A 19,732-nucleotide genomic window follows, 5' to 3' on the forward strand; every position below is an offset into this window, starting at 1 on the left:
CGTCGGCCGCCTGCCTTCTGAACCGCAAGGTCGCCGTCCATGATCGCGTCGATAGCGTCCGCGGTTTTGTCCGCACTTGTTGCAGCGAACGGTAGTTTCGTTTTGACTTGGTGCGTGCGTCGGCCGCCTGCCTTCTGAACCGCAAGGTCGCCGTCCATGATTGCGACGATAGCGGCCGCGGTTTCGTGCGCAGCGGTTGCGGCAAGCAGTAGTTTAAAGCTGTCGAAGATTAAGAGCCCCGGCTACATCGCGATGGGCGGACAATTTGTTGGCGAGCAGCTGACTGGCGAAAAAATAATCGGGATGTACGCGCGCGAGGCCTTCGCCCCTGCTAGCGCAAATCAGTCATGAGATGACGAGAATTTCAGCTTCTGCACTGGTCTTGTGCTAAATAAATATAAACAGAATTTGCTGATTCATTGAGTAAATAAAAGTGTGTTGATGTAGTTAAGCATTTGTTTATTGTTTTCTTGATACCCCGATAGTTCGACATTTGGTTAATTAGGACATTTTAATTCGGTTAACTGGGGGGGGGGGGGGGGTTCCTTGGCGCATCATGGAGCTTATCAGGGTTCCCTGGAACGAACATGCTTGAGAACCCCTGCGCTAGCGGCATGCACCGCTTGTGTTCTCATCGAGGACGTTGTATACGCCATCAAATTTATTGTGATTTGTTCGTGCTCCCACGAAGTTATCCTGGGGTGGCACTTTCTCGCCCGCCACAATGCTGTTATTCATTGCGCACGGGCCGAACTAGAACTGTCGCCGATCTCAGATATGACGCCTGCCTATAATGCTTCTTTTGCAAACAAACTTCTTGTCAGGCACGACACCAGCGTTCCTCCCAACTCGTCAGTGATTGTCTCAATGCATTGCAGCAGCCTCTCTGACACCATTGCACTACTTTTTCCGTCTGGCCGCTTTTATACTTGAAAAGGTTTGCTGCTACCTTTTGCGACTGTGAACGTCAAACAGGGCTCCACAGCTATTTTCGTCTGTAACCCCTTCTCATACCCCGTGATGCTGCTTCAAGGCGAATGTCTTGGCCATGTGGAGGTGATCGACGATGTACAAATTACGAATGTTCCCGAAGCCACGTCCTGCGCCAGTTACAACACGCTCGGTTCTCTCTCTACGTCCGACTCTTTGCCCACAGGTGTGTTCGATTCATCAATTGCCGATGGTCTCACCCCAGCTCAGCGTTCTGAGCTTCTGCGCACCTTAGAAGAATTTCGTTCTTCTTTTGATGTCGGGCAACCGTCCCTGGGCCGGACATCTGCTGTCACGCACCATATTGACACCGGCTCCAAACCGCCATTGCGGCAACGCCTATATCGCGTCTCTGCCACAGAACGTCGTGTGATTAATGAGAAAGTGGACGATATGCTTCGCTGCGAAGTGATGCGACCCTCGAACAGTCCATGGGCATCTCCTGTCGCCCTTGTTAAGAAAAAAGACGGCTCGGTACGATTCTGTGTAGACTATCGGCGCCTGAACAAGATCACTTGCAAAGATGTATACCCGCTGCCGCGAATCGATGACGCTATCGATAGCCTACAAGGAGCAGAATTCTTTTCATCGCTAGATTTACGCTCTGGATATTGGCAAGTACCCATGGCTGATGTCGATAGGCCGAAGACAGCCTTTGTCACACCCGACGGTTTATACGAATTTAACGTCATGCCGTTTGGACTTCGTAATGCACCAGCAACCTTTGAACGCATGATGGACACAGTTCTGCGCTGTTTGAAGTGGCACACGTGCTTATGTTATCTCGACGATGTTGTTTTTGCCTCTGACTTCACCACGCACCTTCAACACCTACGGCGTGTTTTGATGTGCTTAGCAAACGCTGGCCTCCAACTGAACCTAAAGAAGTGCCGATTTGCAGCGTGGCAGCTCACGATACTAGGTTACGTCGTCTCGAAGGATGGAATCCTCCCCGATCCAGCCAGACTTCGTGCCGTCGCCGAATTCCCTAAACCAACGTCCATCAAGGAACTACGCAGTTTCGTAGGCTTGTGTTCCTACTTCAGGCGCTTTATTCGCTATTTCGCCGCCGTTATATCGCCCCTGACGAAGCTCCTTGGAAGCAACGGACCCCTCCAATCGTGGTCGTCCGAGTGCGACGAGGCGTTCACTAAGCTCCGTCGTTTACTGACGTCTCCACCCATTTTGCGCCACTACGACCCAACGGCACCTATTGAGGTACACACAGATGCCAGCAGTGTTGGCCTCTGCGCTGTCCTAGCGCAGCGCAAAGAAGGGTTTCCTGAATATGTTGTGGCATATGCAAGCCGTACGCTTACTAAGGCCGATACCAATTACAGTGTCACGGAAAAAGAATGTCTGGCAATCATCTGGGTGCTTACTAAGTTCCGGCCCTATTTGTATGGTCGTCAATTTGATGTCGTCACGGACCACCATGCGCTATGCTGGCTGTCGTCATTGAAGGATCCCTCAGGCCGTCTCGCCCGCTGGGCGCTTCGCTTACAGGATTACGATATCCGCATGCTGTACCCCAACGGACGTCAGCATGCTGACGCTGACGCCCTCTCACGTTCTCCCTTGCTTGACGACAATGCCTGCTGCTCACTATCCCAGCTTGACGTTTCTTCCGTCGACATTGGGACCATCGCTTCCGAGCAGTGCAAGGACCCCTGGATTGCCTCCATCATAGACTTCCTTGCTGACCCGTCATTGCAGCCAACTACTCGTGCATTGCGCCGTCAAGCTCGCCATTCCCCCTTTCGCGACGACCTGCTTCACCGACGCAATGACACCTCTGACGGCCGCCATTGGTTATTAGTAGTACTTCGAAGCCTGCATTCTGAAATCTGCACATCGTTCCACTCTGATCCACAGTGTGCACACTCGGGACTTTTCAAAACCTACCAGCGCCTCCGACAACGCTACTACTGGCGAGGAATGTACAACTACGTTCAAAAGTTCGTTCGCTCATGCCCCGACTGCCAGCGCCGGAAATCTTCGCCCCAGCTCTCGCCAGCTGGTCTGCAGCCTCTGCCCCGCCCTACCCGGCCGTTCGGGCGCGTTGGCATTGATTTGTATGGGCCACTTTCCTTGACGTCGCCTGGTAACCGCTGGGCCATTGTGGCAGTAGATCACCTTACGCGATACGCCGAAACCGTCGCTCTCCCAGCAGCTACAGCGGGCGATGTTGCCTCATTCCTGCTTCTCCGATTCATCCTGCGGCATGGTCCACCTCAAGAACTGCTCAGTGATCGCGGATGCGTCTTCCTGTCCGAAGTAGTTGAAGTGATTCTCAAGGAGTGCCATGTTGTTCATCGTACGACTACGGTGTAGTAGCACCCTCAAACGAATGGCCTCACAGAACGCTTCAACCGTACACTCGGCGACATGCTTTCAATATACGTCATCTCCGACCACACAACTGGGACGCCATTTTGCCCTTGGTGACCTACGCGTATAATACAGCTATGCAGAGCACCACTGGATTTTCACCCTATTTCTTACTGTACAGTCGACACCCTTCGCACACCATCGACACCATTCTACCATACCGGCCGGATGCATCCGAGTATGTGCCTATGTCTGCCACGGTCAGGCATGCAGAAGAGTGCCGCGACCTAGCACGGGCCTTTACTTTCGATGATCAAGAGCACCAGAGGAGCAATCGCGGTGACGCCACTTCCACGGTCACCTTCGATCCGGGAGCGTTCGTGTGGCTCTCAGTCCCTTTGACTGCCCCTGGCCTCTCATCAAAACTGGTCCCGAAGTATGAAGGCCCTTATCGTGTTCTCAAACGCGCATCTCCTGTCAACTACGTTATAGAACCAGTTGAGCCATCTTCAGACATGTGCCGCCGTGGACGAGACATTGTCCATGTCGACCGTCTAAAGCGTTACTTCGACCCGCTCATCGTGACAAGCTGTTAGGTCGTCGGGCAGCTCCCTTATCGTTCCCGGGGGTGATTGTAGCAAAGAAGACAGGCACTAGTGGGTTCAGTGCTACTGGATCTAAACGCTAGTGGGTTGAGCGCTCTCGCTCAGCAACGGCTCTCGTGCTTTGACGCTGTAACTGCCCTACCCGTCGATGTTGCGCTGCTCCAAGCTCTTCCAATAAACACCTTTAGAGCGGCATACCAAAAGCTCTTGTCTAGTTTCTTCCAAGCAGGGCCTCTTCCGACGATGAGCAATGGCAACTCGGCCAGTATGGTTGCCTTACCAATGACAGCTGACTGGCAGTCAAAGTATCCCCTCAGCTGTATGTCGGACCCTTTGAGCTGCAACCAGGGAAAATGGCCGTCAGTTCATCCACCGCCAACACAGTGCATCTGTCCCGGGCTCTAGGTAGCTGCACGATAGGCTTATGAAATACGACACATTCCCTATGTCGTCCGCTGGTGCTATACCGTCTTTTTGGTGATGATGATTGTGATTTAATGGCATCCCCTTTGAAACGGGGTGGTGACAAATAGTCACCTAGCCTGCTTGATTTAATCAGGTACGCTGATTAATTGAAGCATATGAATTTCTAGCCACCTCCCGTGTAGCCGGGCACTTCGCTGAATGTTAATTTTTCTGCAAGAATAATAACGAAGGTTTCTAAACCTGTGTGATAACTCACTATGTTGCCCACTGCAGTGATGACACGCGCCAACATTTTCAAATGATGGCAACTTTTCTTTCACTGGTTGCAACTTGAATATCACAGAATATTTCATTTTCCTTCTTTCAGAGCAGTTTTTGTGTCTGGAAGCTTAGGATCTTTGACAACTTACTGGCAAGACCATAAGCTGCATTTGAATTTTTGGCTGTTTGCCTTGATTGCAAAACCAAAGACCTGGAGTATGCCCTTCTGTAAAATGACACAATTTAGTTTAATGAACATCTGCCCCTTGTAGTACATCAGCCTTGTGAGCGTGTCAGCCTATGATCTTTACTACAATGTACTCCTGTTGGGAACAGAAGAAGAAGCACGACATCACCACGTATACGGGCGAGGGGAAATGGGGTCGCCCTGAGCAACTGCAACCGACTGATGTGCAGTCACTTCGTTCTTTACATTATGGTGCCGTGAAACCCAGGAAGGAGACTGCCATCCGCACAACCGATCGTGGACCGACTATGCCATCAGCGCGACGTCATTCGAAGCGCTGCTGGCCGATTCATCGCCGCAGCAACCGAAGCCTAGCAAGAAAAAGTTGTCGCAGTTTCACCTGAAAGGCGAAGCATCAATTGCGATAGCAAATTTGTAGAGAGCTATACGGAGTAATGAATGTAGCTTTATCAGGTGTATACCCTTGGACATGCAGCAGCACCGGCATCACGCAGAACTGATGTCGACGCCGTCGGCGTTTTGCCCGCATTCCCACAAAATGCGTACAGCGTTGGTGACTGTTGCCGGAGCCTCTGATATAAATAGGCACTTGATGCCGCAGCTAAACGTCGCCTCCCTTCCCTCCCCCTCCCCCCCCTCCCCGCCACGACTTTTCGCGCGTCGGAAGAAGGCGCGTTTGTTCTATATATATGGTGATTGTAAAGGAGGAACGAGACTCCTACTTCTGCAGCCCTTAAGGGAGCACGGCGCAGAACGCGCGTTTTTTCTTCGCCGTGCGTTCACTCCCCGTGAAAGCGCGCGTCCCTCGCGCCCTTTCACTCGCACATACAGCGTTCGGCGCGCGGCAACGATTTCATCTCCACTGACGTCATACGGAACCTCACGGCAACGACGACGACGACGGCACAAATCTGCTTTGGAGTGTCCATATAATTGCTATCGCAATAAAACGAACCAGCGGACGCTACACAATCCACCACAGAACGCCTTCGTGGTGCCTATAATGACATCCAAAACGATGAAATGGATGACCTGCTCTTCACAAACAGGTCCAAGAAGAAAACGAAAAAGAAATCCTCCAACAGTCCCTCCAGTACCCGTCGCGTGATTTCATGGCTTTTGTTCCAGCCTGGTGGGACGCCAGCAGCAACCGCCGTCGCCATTACCAAGCTAGCGTGTCAGGATGTTGACCTAGAATGCGATGACAGTCACAATTTGTGCCGATTTGACCACTGCTAACCAGAGAATTTTATACGCAAGAAGGGGTTAAACAAGTTCGTCTAGTTCGATGAGACTCCAAAGTTTAGAAGATGACGAGACACCATTGGCATCATTGACCATTTGCTTGCAGGCAGCAATGTCTTGTGAACAAAAAAAAGAAGCACGAGATCACCACTCGCATGGGCGAGGAGAAACGGGATTCCATTAATGTGCACCACTTTCGCCTCGGCTTCACGTAGACGGCACCCCCGGACTGACCCACCAGGGGGAAATCGGTAGTTGCCTTTTCCTGTCTCTCTCTCCAATCTTCGTCTTTCTCTCTCGCCTCTTCATCTCTCCTGTCTTCTACTCTCTTCTATATTACTTCCGATCTTCTTGGCAGCGAGGGTTAACCCTGTGTGAGTAGCCAACCTAGGTTATTTCATATTCGGTTATAGTGGTGACGTACGGCTGGCATCTGCAGGACCTGTGTTTACAGGCCCTGCAGCGTCCCCTTGTTGGGCTCCATGGTGGGTGGCTGGCGTTGCTGCCGAAAAATCCATATATCCTTATGGCTAGTTCCTTCCCATCACTCCCTGATCGCCGTCTGAAACGAGGGTGCACCGAAGACGTGTTCCAGTTCTTTGGACATCAAAAACAAAACTTTCCACGATTTCATGTAATTCACTCGGAAAAAGCAGGAAAACAAGTACGAACAATCTCCCCTTTTCTAGTCTGATGATCCCTTACTGATGCTCTTGGGCCAGGTTATAAGGCATCGAGGATGGCCAGTGGTGATCTTTTGGAGCTCCATGATCAGAAGCAATATGAAAAGCTGCCTAATCTAGTGTCCTTTGGGGACATCCAAGTAACTGTAATCCCGCACCTTGGGGTTAACACCACCCGTGGCACTGTCTCAGACGATTTGTTGGAACTGACTGAAGCTGAACTCTTGGAGGGCTTCAGTGAACAGAATGTTATCAACGTTAAGCGAATTAAAATGAGGCGTGGTGGAAAAGAAATCCAGACTAAGCACCTGATACTCACTTTCAATTCAAGTGTTCTGCCCGAGTCCATTGAGGCCGGGTACATCAAACTTCGTGTAAGGCCATACGTGCCAAATCCTCTGAGATGTTTTAAGTGCCAGCGATTTGGGCACAGTTCACAGAACTGCCGAGGCTGGCAAACTTGTGCGAAATGCAGTAATCATGAACACACCTCTGAATCCTGTGAAAACTCTCTTCACTGTGCGAACTGTAATGGGGAGCATGCCGCGTACTCACGGTCCTGCCCATGCTGGAAGAAAGAAAAGGAAATTGTTACAATTAAAGTAAAACAAAACATTTCGTTTAAAGAGGCACGTCGGCAGGTGTCCTATCTGCCAAAAACCAGCTTTGCCGAAATGGTGCGTCAGGGGGCTGCACCACAATGGCCTTCGGCGGCTGCCTGGCACACGCGTAGTGAGCCAGCGGGGACGCCATCCGCCCCGCCCCCTTGGCGGGTGCAGCCAGTACTGCTCCGCCATCCAAAGAGGGCCCATCAACCTCTGTGCTGGTGGGCTCCAAGGCCCCGTCTTTCGAGGCGAGGCTTTCAAGGCAACTACATCGCTCGAAAGAGCGCGTGTCCAGCGCCTCGCAAGAGGCCATGGACACAACATCGAGCATGAGGGCGCAGTCAGCGCCTAAGGAGCAGCGCGATTCCATCGACCGCTCCAAAAAAAAAAAAAAATCTCATGTCACGGCGCCTGGAAAGGGCCCGTGAGCTAACTTTATATTCTTGAACACACAGCATAAAAATCTATCAAAATGAACACACAAATCCTACAATGGAATGTGAGAGGACTTCTCCGTTATCTCGATGATATCACAGAACTCCTCCATAAATATACGCCAAAAGTGCTGTGTGTTCAGGAAACACATCTAAAACCTACACAAACAAACTTCCTCAGACAATATGCTATCTTCCGTAAAGACCGTGATGGTGCTGTTGCCTCTACCGGAGGTGTAGCAATAATTGTAGATCAATGTGTTGCATGCCAGAATCTCTCTCTTCAGACACCACTAGAGGCGGTGTCTGTGCGAGCGATACTTTTCAACAAGTTGGTAACAATCTGTTGTATTTACGTACCGCCACACTATAAACTCGGCAAAACGTAATTTTACACACTAATTGACCAGCTCCCGGAACCATACATTATTGCCGGTGATTTTAATGCTCACAGCACTTTGTGGGGAGACTCCCAGTGTGACGCCAGGGGTTGGCTTATAGAGAACTTTTTATTAACCTCTGGTGCGTGTCTCTTTAACAAAAAAAAACCCCACCTATTATAACACCCACCATAATTCATTTTCTTCTATAGATTTAGCGATTGGCTCTGCTACCCTCCTTCCTTATATAGAATGGAATGTCGTTAAGAATCCATTTGGCAGCGACCACTTCCCTGTGACTTGTACCTTGATAGAAGAACATGACAGTCCACCCCACGCCCCCCGTTGGAAAATAACATCAGCTCACTGGAAAGGTTTTAAAGAGTCCACCTACTTAACACAAGATTTTATCAACCATTTTAGTATTGATGACGCAGTAGCGTATTTTACCGGTTTTATACTCGACACAGCTGAAAAATTCATTCTGCAAACCAAAGGTTTCTCATGTAAAAGACGGGTCCCCTGGTGGAATGAGGAGTGCAGGCTGGCACGAAAGAAACAGAACAAAGCCTGGGGCGCACTGCGTCGCTCCCCGACTGCAGATAATCTTATAGAATTCAATCTGGGCAAAATCCCAGGGAAGGCGTACGCGGCGACAGGCAAGGAGGGCTAGCTGGGAGAGGTTCCTTTCTGGCATAACATCTTACACACAAGAGTCTAAAGTATGGAATGGCCTTAGAAGGCTAAAGGGGCAGGAAACCCATCCATTGCCTTTAGTTGACGACCAAGGGAATACTTTGGAAGACCAGGCCAATGCTCTGGGCGAGCACTTCGAGCGCGTGTCAAGCTCCATGCATTACTCAGAAGCATTCCTAAAATATAAACAAGTAGCTGAACTTAAGTCACTGGATCGTAAATGCCGACCGAATAAACCTTACAACCGTCCATTTAATATTGCCGAGCTGAGAGCTGCCTTGAGCGTATGCAGCAGCTCTGCACCGGGAGCTGACAGAATCATGTATGACATGATTAAAAACTTACACACTGACACACAGATGACACTTCTGGGCCTTTTCAACTCATGGAAGCAAGCTATTGTTGTTCCAGTTCTGAAGCTGGGTAAAGACCCTTCCTCGGCGGCAGGTTACTGCCCGATAGCTCTCACAAGTTGCCCGTGTAAGCTTTTTGAAAAAAATGATTAATCGCCGACTTATAAATTTCCTTGAACTGAACAGTATGCTTGATCCCTATCAGTGTGGCTTCAGAGAGAAGGGCGGTCCACAACTGATCATCTTGTGCGCATTGAAGAACATATCCGTGACGCATTTGTACATAAACAGTTTTTCTTGTCGATATTCCTTAATATGGAAAAGGCATACGACACAACTTGGCGTTACGGAATTTTGCGAGACTTGTCGGGAATGGACATCCGTGGAAATATGCTGAACATAATAGAAAGCTATTTTTCTAAACGTACCTTCCGCGTGAAAATCGGCAATTTATTTTCGCGTCACTTTATGCAGGAAACTGGTGTACCCCAGGGAGGTGTGCTTAGCTGCATACTGTTTATCGTGAAGATGAGCACACTTCGGGCTTCATTACCACCAGCTATTTTTTATTCCGTCTAGGTAGACGACATACAAGTAGGTTTCAAATCCTGCAACTTCACACTGTGTGAGAGACAAGTACAACAGGGCTTGAACAAAGTGTCCAAGGGGGCAGACGAAAACAGATTCAAAGTGAACCCCCACAAAAGTTCTTGTGTTTTTTTCAGCAGGAAGAAAGGGCTTCTTGCAGATCCCACTATAGGAATGTATGGACAACAAATACCTGTGAACAAAGAGCACAAGTTCCTAGGCATCATACTTGATTCTAAACTTTCATTCCGCATATAAAATATCTCAAGGTGAAATGCCTAAGAACAATGAACTTACTGAAAATTTTATCTCACACATCCTGGGGTACCGACAGGAAGTGTTTAAGAATCTTTACAAGAGTCTCATTTCATCACGATTGGACTATGGTAGCGCGGTATATCACTCTGCCGCCCCTAGTGCGCTGAAGATGCCGGATTCCGTCCACCATCTAGGTATCCGCCTGGCCACTGGCGCTTTCAGAACAAGCCCCATTGAAAGTTTATACGTCGAATCAAATGAGTGGTCACTCCATCTGCAGAGAACATACACCAGCCTCACATATTTCCTTAAAGTCCACTCTAATCATCAGCATCCGTGTTTTAATACCATTAACAATATGATGTGTGCTACACTTTTTCGTAATCGTCCCTCTGTAAGACAGCCTTTCTCACTGCGTGTCAGGGAGCTAAGCGAAGAAATGGATATCCCACTCCTCGAACATCGCTTAATGCCTTCAGCTAAGCTGTTACCACCTTGGGAGCGGCAGGTAGTAGCATGTGACATATCATTTGTAGAGGTTACAGAGCACGCTTCAGAGGTCGAAATCCAAATGCATTTCCTAGAATTACAGTCCAAGTACAGTAAAAGCTCGATGATATGATCACGGCTAATACGAATTTCCGGATGATACGAATTTTTCTGTGGTCCCGGCCGAGCCTCATTACTTTGCAACGTGCTAGAGAACGGTTGTTACGAATCGATTTTCGGCCTGTGTCGGTTGATACGAATAAACGCTGCCCCACTGACGGCCGCGAAAGAGAACAGCGCGCAGTCACGCGCTTTCTCCCGTTATCTTTTGGTGCGGAGGCGCGGACGCGGCGCCGGACAGCGCGGACTCCGCGACTGGGCGCGAAGAGTTTGAAGTGGTGGCGCTTTTGTACTTTTCCTCCTTTTCGGCGGCCGCCCATCGGACGGAGTGGCTGCTGTGCTTCGGGCCGCGTTCTTTGTGTTTGCGCCATTTTACCTAGTCGCAGTGAACTATGTCTACCGAGATAGAAGGACATTAGAGACTTTTTCTTCAAGAAATAAGTGCTTTTTACGTACATGTGCCTGAGTCAGTTCACCTCTGACTCTTTAATTTAGCTACAGTCGAATCTCGTTAATTCGAACACTCTTATTTCGAACATACCGCGCACCGACAATGCTCTTAGCAGCGCGCCAAATCACGCGGCGGCGCCTCCGACCGGCATTGCTCCGACACCGCCATAGAGCAAAAGCTCAGGAGAGACCCCTCAATGCCGCGCGCGAAGGAACGAGGAAAAAAAATAAAAAAAGAACCCGCGGCGGAAATTTCACCTTCTCTCAAATTGCAAGGTCGCCGTTTCTGCATCGCGCCGGAACAAGCGTGTACGTACCGACTAGAGTGTTCTAGACAACCGTATCCTAGCACACACTAGTGCCGACGTCTCAGCCACGCGGATAAAATGGCAGTGAACCCTTCTCCTGTATTTTCTAGTCACATGTTGATCTTGCATGCTGCGGCAGCAGCGCAGAGGGAAGCAGCGGCGGAGGCGCAGTCAGGCCAACGAAACTGCTCACGCCCACAAACGCTCGCTTCCCGATAACGGCAGAAAACGAAACTTCAGGGAGCGGCTAAAATAAGCTGGCGCCAGCACGGCGGCGGGCGCGCACGGAGTCGAAGTTGAGAGAGCTACAAGGGAGTTGAGAGGGAGGGCGAGGGGAGCCACCGAAGCGGCGGAGTTGACGCGGCCAAATCCGCTTCCATGCCGCCCTCCTCCCTCACCGGTCTCCGCGTACACCCGTGTGCCCGCGCCGCCCGCTCCCTGAAGCTTCGTTTTCTGCCGTTATCGGGAAGCGACCGTTAGCCGGCATGGGCAGTTTCGTGGCCCGCGCTTGCTATGCGCTTGCGCGCCGCGATATTTCACGACTCGCACCGTTCGTGCATCGTGCTATGGTGCACGAATACTTCAAAAATACGTCCTTTTAATTCGAACAAATTTTCGGGCCCCTTCGAGTTCGAATTATCGAGATTCGACTGTAGATTTAATTGTGTTTCGATGATACGAATTTCGGCTAATACGAATATTCATCATCGAGCTTTCACTGTACTCGTGCACAGAATTTTACAGACGCTTCTAAACCACATTCCGGTGTATCTTATGCAGCCGTCGGTCCGTCCGTCCTCGGAATCCGGCGCACTCCACCCAGAAACAAGTATCTTTACGGCTGAGGCCTACGCAATATTGTCAGCTGTAAAGCATATAAAGAAATCAAAACTTCAAAAAACTATTGTATTTACAGACTCCCAAAGCGTCGTAAAAGCCTTGAAGTCACCCTGTAAACAGAAAAACCCTGTTCTCATTGAGCTCTATTCTGTTCTTTGTAGAGCATACGCAACTAACCAGCATGGTATTATATGCTGGGTGCCTGGGCATAGAGGCATCGAGGGCAATGTTCTTGCCGACCAAATGGCCACATCAGTCACATCACTCTCTATTAACCGTACAGCTGCTGTTCCTGCAACAGATTTGAAACCTTTCTTGCGAAAGAAACTGCAAAGCCACTGGCAACGCTTGTGGGATGCAGAAACAAGCAATAAGCTTCATTTGATTAAGCCACAGTTAGGTTACTGGCCCTCCGTAACGAAAACCCGGCGAACTGATATCCTATTCTGTCGTCTCAGAATAGGACACACGTACGGCACCCACAATTTTCTATTGAATGGTAATGATCCTCCAACCTGTGGTAGATGTGGCGAGAGGCTTACCGTGCTCCACGTCCTCCTGGAGTGTCAGGAAGCCGAAAGAGAAAGAAAGAAACACTTCCCTCTAGCACATGGGTTCTCAAAGTGGGTTCCGCGGAACCCGGGGGTTCCGCAGGCCCCTGCTCGGGGTTCCGCGAGCCACTGATAAATTTTCCGTGGTCCCGCGCTTGCCAAGTGGCGAAAACGGCGAACACAAGGTGCGCTTGATCCACAGAACCTCAATTACCTATGCCCAAGTGTCAAAAAGCACATCACAGTGCGTAACGGCAACGCGCGAACTGCGCAATAAATCCGCAAGCAGCTTGTCGCCACCCAATCTCCGAAAACGGGCAGCCATGGGCAGCGCGCCTAAGCTTTCGCACTTGAATCTCGGAGGCTCTAACTTACCACCGTGCGCATTTCTCCCGTTTGTAGATAGGGTAGGTGCCGATAGCGTACGTGCGCACTGATGTTATACTTCGGAGGAATAAAAAAAACTGATGGGGCGCGGAGCACCACAAGTGCGCGCCGCAAAAGAGCTAAAACGGCGCTAGCGTCCAAAAACGAAGCGATGCAGTCCTCATTGGTATGGTCCTCAGCGGCAATCGTACGACAGCATTGTCTCTGTTGCTGTCATACATGCTTTTGCTGAAGAGTGCACTGGGGGCACGCATAGTGTTGTGATTCTATTCCCACACTCTTGGTCAGTGGCCTCCATCTAAGTTATCCACAGGATTGAACAGTAAGGAATGATTGGAAGGTAATAGCAAAGGAAATCCTAGCATTATCAGTATTTTTCTTTTGACTCCCTTTTGAAGCTATCCTAAAGGTAAGCGCTTCAGAGCAGGAAATTCTAACAATGTTGCCAAGACCTTTGGAAAAATCGTGCTCTGAGTACACGTAAAGAACAAAGGTTCTTGTCTTGTTTTCTTCAGATTTCTGCTCAGCCATTAGTGGCACATACGGCAATCTCTGCCCTTCCTCGTCCTCACATTCACCAAATGCAGGGTAAAGTGTTGTGTAAGCTTAGGGGTACCTTGCTCGATGCCTCTGGGTCAGAGAAAGCACATCTGAGCTCAACAATTGGAAGAGCCGCGTGATTCGACCATGCTCAAACTCCCTGCTGGTTGGCAGGTGCGAGGTGCCAGCGGAGATGCCCGTGGACCTGCGTACCAAGCTGGTTCTGTGCCTGGTGCACCTAGGAGGAGGCAAGCACTTGACGGGTGACCTGGTGGACCAGCTGCGGCATGACCAGGACCCGGAGGAGGCCGGCGACCTTTTCCTGGACGTGGCCGAGGCACTGATGGATGTGGGGCGCCCCCTCGAGGCTCTGCCCTTGCTGCATGCACTGGTGGACACGCACAACTATGGAATGGTTAGTCATCTGCTGCATCAGCGTGATGAGTGTCAAACTTGAAAGACTTACTCCGAAACACCTTGTTCTGCCGATCACGTATACACTAAGTACATTGGCAGCTGTGTGGAGAGGAGGAAGAGCAAGTGTGCTGCGCATTCCCTCAGGCGGCGGTGTGGCTGCGTTACGGGGAGTGCCTGCAGCAGTTGGGGCGCCTGCGGGAGGCAACCGGTGCATACGAGCGCACGTGCGAGCTGGCACCCGGGCATGCCCAGGCACGCCTGGCCCTGTGCCAGTTGCTGTTGGCCCAGGGGCTCACGGATCGGGCCATTGCCTGCCTCGAGTCAGCTGACACCCCCCAACAAGGAGCCATGGGGGACGCTGACGTAAGTGTTTTCCACAAGCCGTACCAGGGGCATGACATGCCTATCATTCCAGTTGTCACACGTGTTCGATAGGATTGCTATCACTTCGGATTTGTGCTGTCCACACATTTTTTGTACAGTCGAATTTCGTTAATGCAAACTTCCGGTTAATTCGAACTGACACTGTGGTCCCGTCAAAGTTATGTATATTCCAATGGGTGAAAACGCTCGGTAATTAGAACGCGAAAGCATTTGCGACGGTTAATTCGAACATAACCGCGCAACGACAATGCTTTCAGCAGCACGCCAAATCACGTGGCGGCGCCTCCGACCAGCATTGCTCCGACACCACCATAAAGCAAAAGCTTAGGAGAGACCCCTCAACGCCGCGCGGAGAAATTTTAAAAAAAATACCGCGGCTAAAATGTCACTCTCTCAAATGGCAAAGTCGCCATTTCTGCGTTGCGCCGGAACACGCGTGCACATGCCGACGTGGCGGCCAATGCTGCGGCGCAGAGTGCTGCGGCGCAGAGGGAAGCAACGTGGAGGCCCAGTCTGCACAACAAAACTGCCCACGCCAACCAACGCTCGCTTCAACGGCAGAAAACAAAACTTGAGGGAGCGGGCCAAGCTGGCGCCTGGCCGGTGGGAGCGGCGGGGCCGGCATGGCGGCGGGCGCGCACGGAGACAGTCGAAGGTGAGGGAGCTACGAGGGAGTTGAGAGGGAGGGCGAGGGGAGCCACCGAAGCGACTGGGTTGCCGAGGCCAAATGATCTTCCCTGCCGCCCTTCTCCCTCACCTTTGACGGTCTCCAAGCGTGCGTGTTGCCCATGCTGGCGCTGCCCGCTCCCTTAAGTTTCGTTCACTGCCCTTATCATGATGCAAGAGAGAGAGATTGTGGTTGTGAAAAGGAAGAGGGCTATCGGGATGCAAGCGTTGGCCAGCGTGGGCAGCTTCGTGGCCCTCGCTCGCTATGTGCTTGCGCGCTGCGATATTTCAGGACTCGCACCGTTCGTACGTAGCGCTATGGTGCGCAAATACGTCAAAAATAAGTCCTTTTTTTAATTCGAACAAATTTTCGGGCCCCTTCGAGTTCGAATTATTAACATTCGACTGTACAACACACTACGTACGCTTTTGGCCCTAACCGACAGTTAAAAAATGCTTCTCCCACCATTCCCCAACCTGGGCCGCCTCTTCACAATCCGTGGTGTACCCAAGACAACCGGCCCATCTGCTTCGCGTGTGGCTTTGCTGGCGGTCACGTGGCACGGTTTTGCCGTCAGCGGGGTTGGTACCCTCCCGATACTGCGAGACCACACGGGAATGCTCCTGAATCCCAGTCCCGCTATGACCCAACAGTTCCGCACAACGCTTCTTCGTCTCCTGTTCCCAGAACCTTCAACCCTCATCGGTCTCCATCGACGTTCGCTGTCCCCCATTATCCATCGCCCTCCAGCTGTAGAGGAAAACTACAAGCCGCAGTTCCAGAAGCAAGAACTGCGATCTCATTGAACTGCTAGAGCCCTCATTTATTCCCTGAAGATGTCACTGAAGTTTATGCCAAAGGTATCGCCGTTCACACCCTTGTCGACACAGGTGCTGTCGCGTCAGTGATTGCCGACGAGCTTCGCTGAACGCTCCAAAAAGTCACTATGCCATTTTCTGCCATTTCACTACATACAGCAAGCAATGAGGCCATTGAGCCCTTAGGTAAATACACTGTCTGAGTTGCCATACAAGACAATTTCTATCACATTGAGTTGATTGTTCTTCTCCGCTGCTCTCATGCCATCATTCTAGGATGGGACTTCCTCTCATCTCATCACGCAGTTATTGATTGTGCACGTGCAGAACTGGCACTGACTCCATTTTACGGCAGTCTTTCTGAAGATTTGCCTCTATCTTCTGCTCGAGTGTTCGTCGCCGCCGACACCGATATCCCTGCTTTCTCTTCTGACCTTGTGCCCGTTTCCTGTGCTGCTTTCTACGATTCCACAGTTCTCTTCACGCCGTCGAAACTTGCTGCACGCCGTCATCCCTTCTTGCTTCCCTTCGCCATTATTCCCATTCGCCAGAGCTTCAGCGCGCTTTACGTTTCGAATCCGTTTTCGTCTCCATCAAGACGAACACGGACGAACACGGACGAAACAGCTTGGCACGTAGTAAGGCGTTGTTTGCGGAGCTCGTCATAGCTCTGGCACAGGGTGTTGACCTGGTCAACCATTAGAGGATTTTTTGCCAAGAGCATCTGGAAGGCGTCATCCTGGATGCCTTTCATGACATTCATAATCTTTTCAGTTTCTGGCATAGTGGGATTAATGCGCCAGCAAAGGTCAACTACATCTTCAATGTAGCTCGTGAAGTTTTCACCCCTTTGGTGAGCGCAACCACGCAAGCGTTGTTCCGCGCGAAGCTTGCGCACAGCTGGGCAACCATAACCTTCTTTGAAACAAGTCGTAAATGCTGTACAGGTGGAAAGGTCGGATTCAAGATTCCGGAACCAGAGGTTAGCGATTCCAGAAAGATAGAAGATGACGTTATTCTGTTTAGCTGTGCCATTCCATTTGTTATGTGCACTTACGCGGTTGTATGATGAGAGCCAATCCTTGACGTTATGATCGTCGGTGCCGATGAAGACAGGAGGATCTCGTTGGCGTATAGCACCGGCGCAGATGACAGGCGATGCCCGGGGAGGATCGGGCTGTGTGGCTTCGTCCTCAGGCATGGCAGAAACGGGAGGGAGAAGCCAGCTGTAGAGTTCCAGGTCGGTAAAGGTCCCAGCACCTCCACCAAATGTCAAGAGGTGCTTTGGTTTAATTAATGCAGCCCTCAGAGAGGAGAGCACTGCAGCGAGAGGTCACACAGCTCAGGCAATGCAGGCGCAAGGCTTCGACCAACTCGTCGTTGTCTTTCTTGAAGCAGTGCATACTAGTCTTTCTTCTCCAATGCATAGCAACCATTCTTTTGCACTGATAGTGATGCACTTGGGACTGGCCACAACAGCAGAAATATCGCTTGGACCCATTTTCTATCTGATAGGAGAATTGTGTAGGGAGACAGATGTTTGTCAGCAGCCAGCGTTTGGAAAATTGTGGACAGCAAGGTGCTTTTTGTACTAGTGCAGCAACATCAAGCTGGTCTCACGGGAAAACCAGTTATCCAGTTATTCTATTCACTGGTTCGAATTCAAAAACCAAATAACTGGAGTAATCGGTTCGGCTGCCTGAATATTTGGGTATACAGTAAAACCTCATTCATTCATATTTCACGAGACAGAAAAATCCAAATTGCCCGAATGTCGAATTATCGAGGGTATGAAGAAATGCTTACTGTGTCAATACGCTTTTATTTACTGAATGAATCGACGAACATTCTGTGTATTTTGCACAAATGCAGTGTGGTAGATGCAATTCTCGCCATCTCGGGACTGATTAGCGCTTACAGAGGCGAAAAACCTTGTGACTGCCATCCCAGCATGACCACGCAGTTGCTATCGACGTGGTAATGAATGGTGACTACACAGTTTTGAAGGCATGCAGCCGACGGACGCGTCGAGTCAAAACTGTTTGCCGCAACCACTGCAAATGAAACTGCAGTCGCTATCGACGCAGTCATGGCTGGCAACTATGTAATTATGAAGGCACGTGGCCGACCCATCGACCGAATCAAATTGAAACTAGCGTGTGCCGCAACCGCTCTGGACGAAATCTTAGGGGCTATTGACGCGATCATGGACAGTGACTATGCAGTTATGAAGGCATGTGGCCAACATGTTGTTGTGTGGCGATAAATGCAAAAATAAAGACTTGAAGAGCACAAATAGCCACGAAGCGTTCAAGCGTTGCTATCAATCACGTGCGATTTCCACTGCTGATTATGGTGATGTGGACTCAACCGCTTCATTTTTGGTGGACGCTTATTTGGCTCTTTTGTATCGCACGTTTGCGGCCCTCCGCACTCGCTGAACTCCGAGAGTTGTCCGAATGATCCAATGTGTGGCCAAATATGTCAATTAATGGGAGTTTGATTGCAATAAATAATGCATAGGCCTGCCAGGACCAGATGACGAGTCCGAATTATCAGACTTTCCGAATTAACGAGGGTTGAATAATGAGTTTTTAATGTAATATCCAAGTATTCAGATATTCAAATATCCCGATATTTGTTTTTCTGGGCTGGTACCGAAGAATTTCGGTACCAACACAGAAACCAGTGTACCAGCACGAACGTCCTGCAAAAAAAAAGCAACGAATTACTCCCAGCGTATGTCAACACTGCACATGGATTTTAGCAGCCTCTTTTGAATGCTACGCGCAGAGCTAATTGGATGCATATCAGCACTAGTATTCTTCAACTCGCTAAACTACCATTATCTGCAGCAATATGCCATCCCCGTCTCCATTGTTCACCCTGTAATGAAGGTAGATATGTAATGAAGGTACACAGAGATATGTATCAATTTTCTTTAACTAGGGCACCCAGCCCAACTTGGTGTCTGCTTGTCAGAGGGCATGATTTCTCGATCCAAAATACCAAGCACTCGAACAGGTGGTGTCCAAAACGCAACATGTGTGATGTGTTTCCGGCTAGCAAAATCGCTTTGTCACATTCAGTGAGCAAAATCGTAGCCTTTAAGATCCGCATTTTAAATCCATAGGGCGCCACTCTATGAGGTGGGGATTTGGACACCGCCTATTTGTAGAGCCCAGATGTCAGAGATGCAATCGGTACCATTATTAGAGACATGCTGAACAACGTAGCACCTCCAGTTGATGAAAGCTGAAGGGCCACTAGCCAGACTGAACCAGCGGCACTCGATCCATGTACAGTAAAACCCCGTTAATTCGGACTTCATGGGACCGGAGAGAATGTCCGAATTAACCGAGGGTCCGAATTATCGAGAGTACGTCCAAAACACTTAAAAAATGATTCAGACATCATCAGACTTTCATTTCTTAAAGAAGTCTGTGATAGCGGTTTGCTTCGCGGAGGAAATGTGCGAGGAAATCACAATTTTGCGAAGTTCCTGTAAATGACTCAGTCTGTGCACGCTGTCCGAGGAAACCATGCAGATGTCTTTTAAAACGGTCAACGCGTGCGCAGCCTCAGACATTGTGGTGCGTGGATGCTCGTCTGAATCATTGGGGTCCTCGTCCGCCGATTCCCCTTCCCCATCCATGACCTCGGCGACGATATCGCTGTCTGTCACTATGCCGGTGACG

At 50.2% G+C, this 19,732-nt stretch overlaps 1 protein-coding gene across 3 annotated transcripts in view; it reads left to right on the forward strand.

Annotated features, from left to right (window-relative positions):
- The window catches only part of LOC119445378 (general transcription factor 3C polypeptide 3), a 501,836-nt gene that overhangs the window by 334,039 nt on the left and 148,065 nt on the right, over window positions 1-19,732 (forward strand). For all 3 annotated transcript variants that reach the window (XM_049664501.1, XM_037709688.2, XM_049664502.1), the window contains exons 11-12: window positions 13,923-14,163; window positions 14,310-14,528. In XM_049664501.1, coding sequence (XP_049520458.1) covers window positions 13,923-14,163; window positions 14,310-14,528 — 460 coding nt within the window. The remainder of the gene's footprint in view (window positions 1-13,922; window positions 14,164-14,309; window positions 14,529-19,732) is intronic.

This window comes from Dermacentor silvarum, chromosome 3 (genome assembly GCF_013339745.2).
Source record: "Dermacentor silvarum isolate Dsil-2018 chromosome 3, BIME_Dsil_1.4, whole genome shotgun sequence".
Classification (NCBI taxonomy): domain Eukaryota; kingdom Metazoa; phylum Arthropoda; class Arachnida; order Ixodida; family Ixodidae; genus Dermacentor; species Dermacentor silvarum.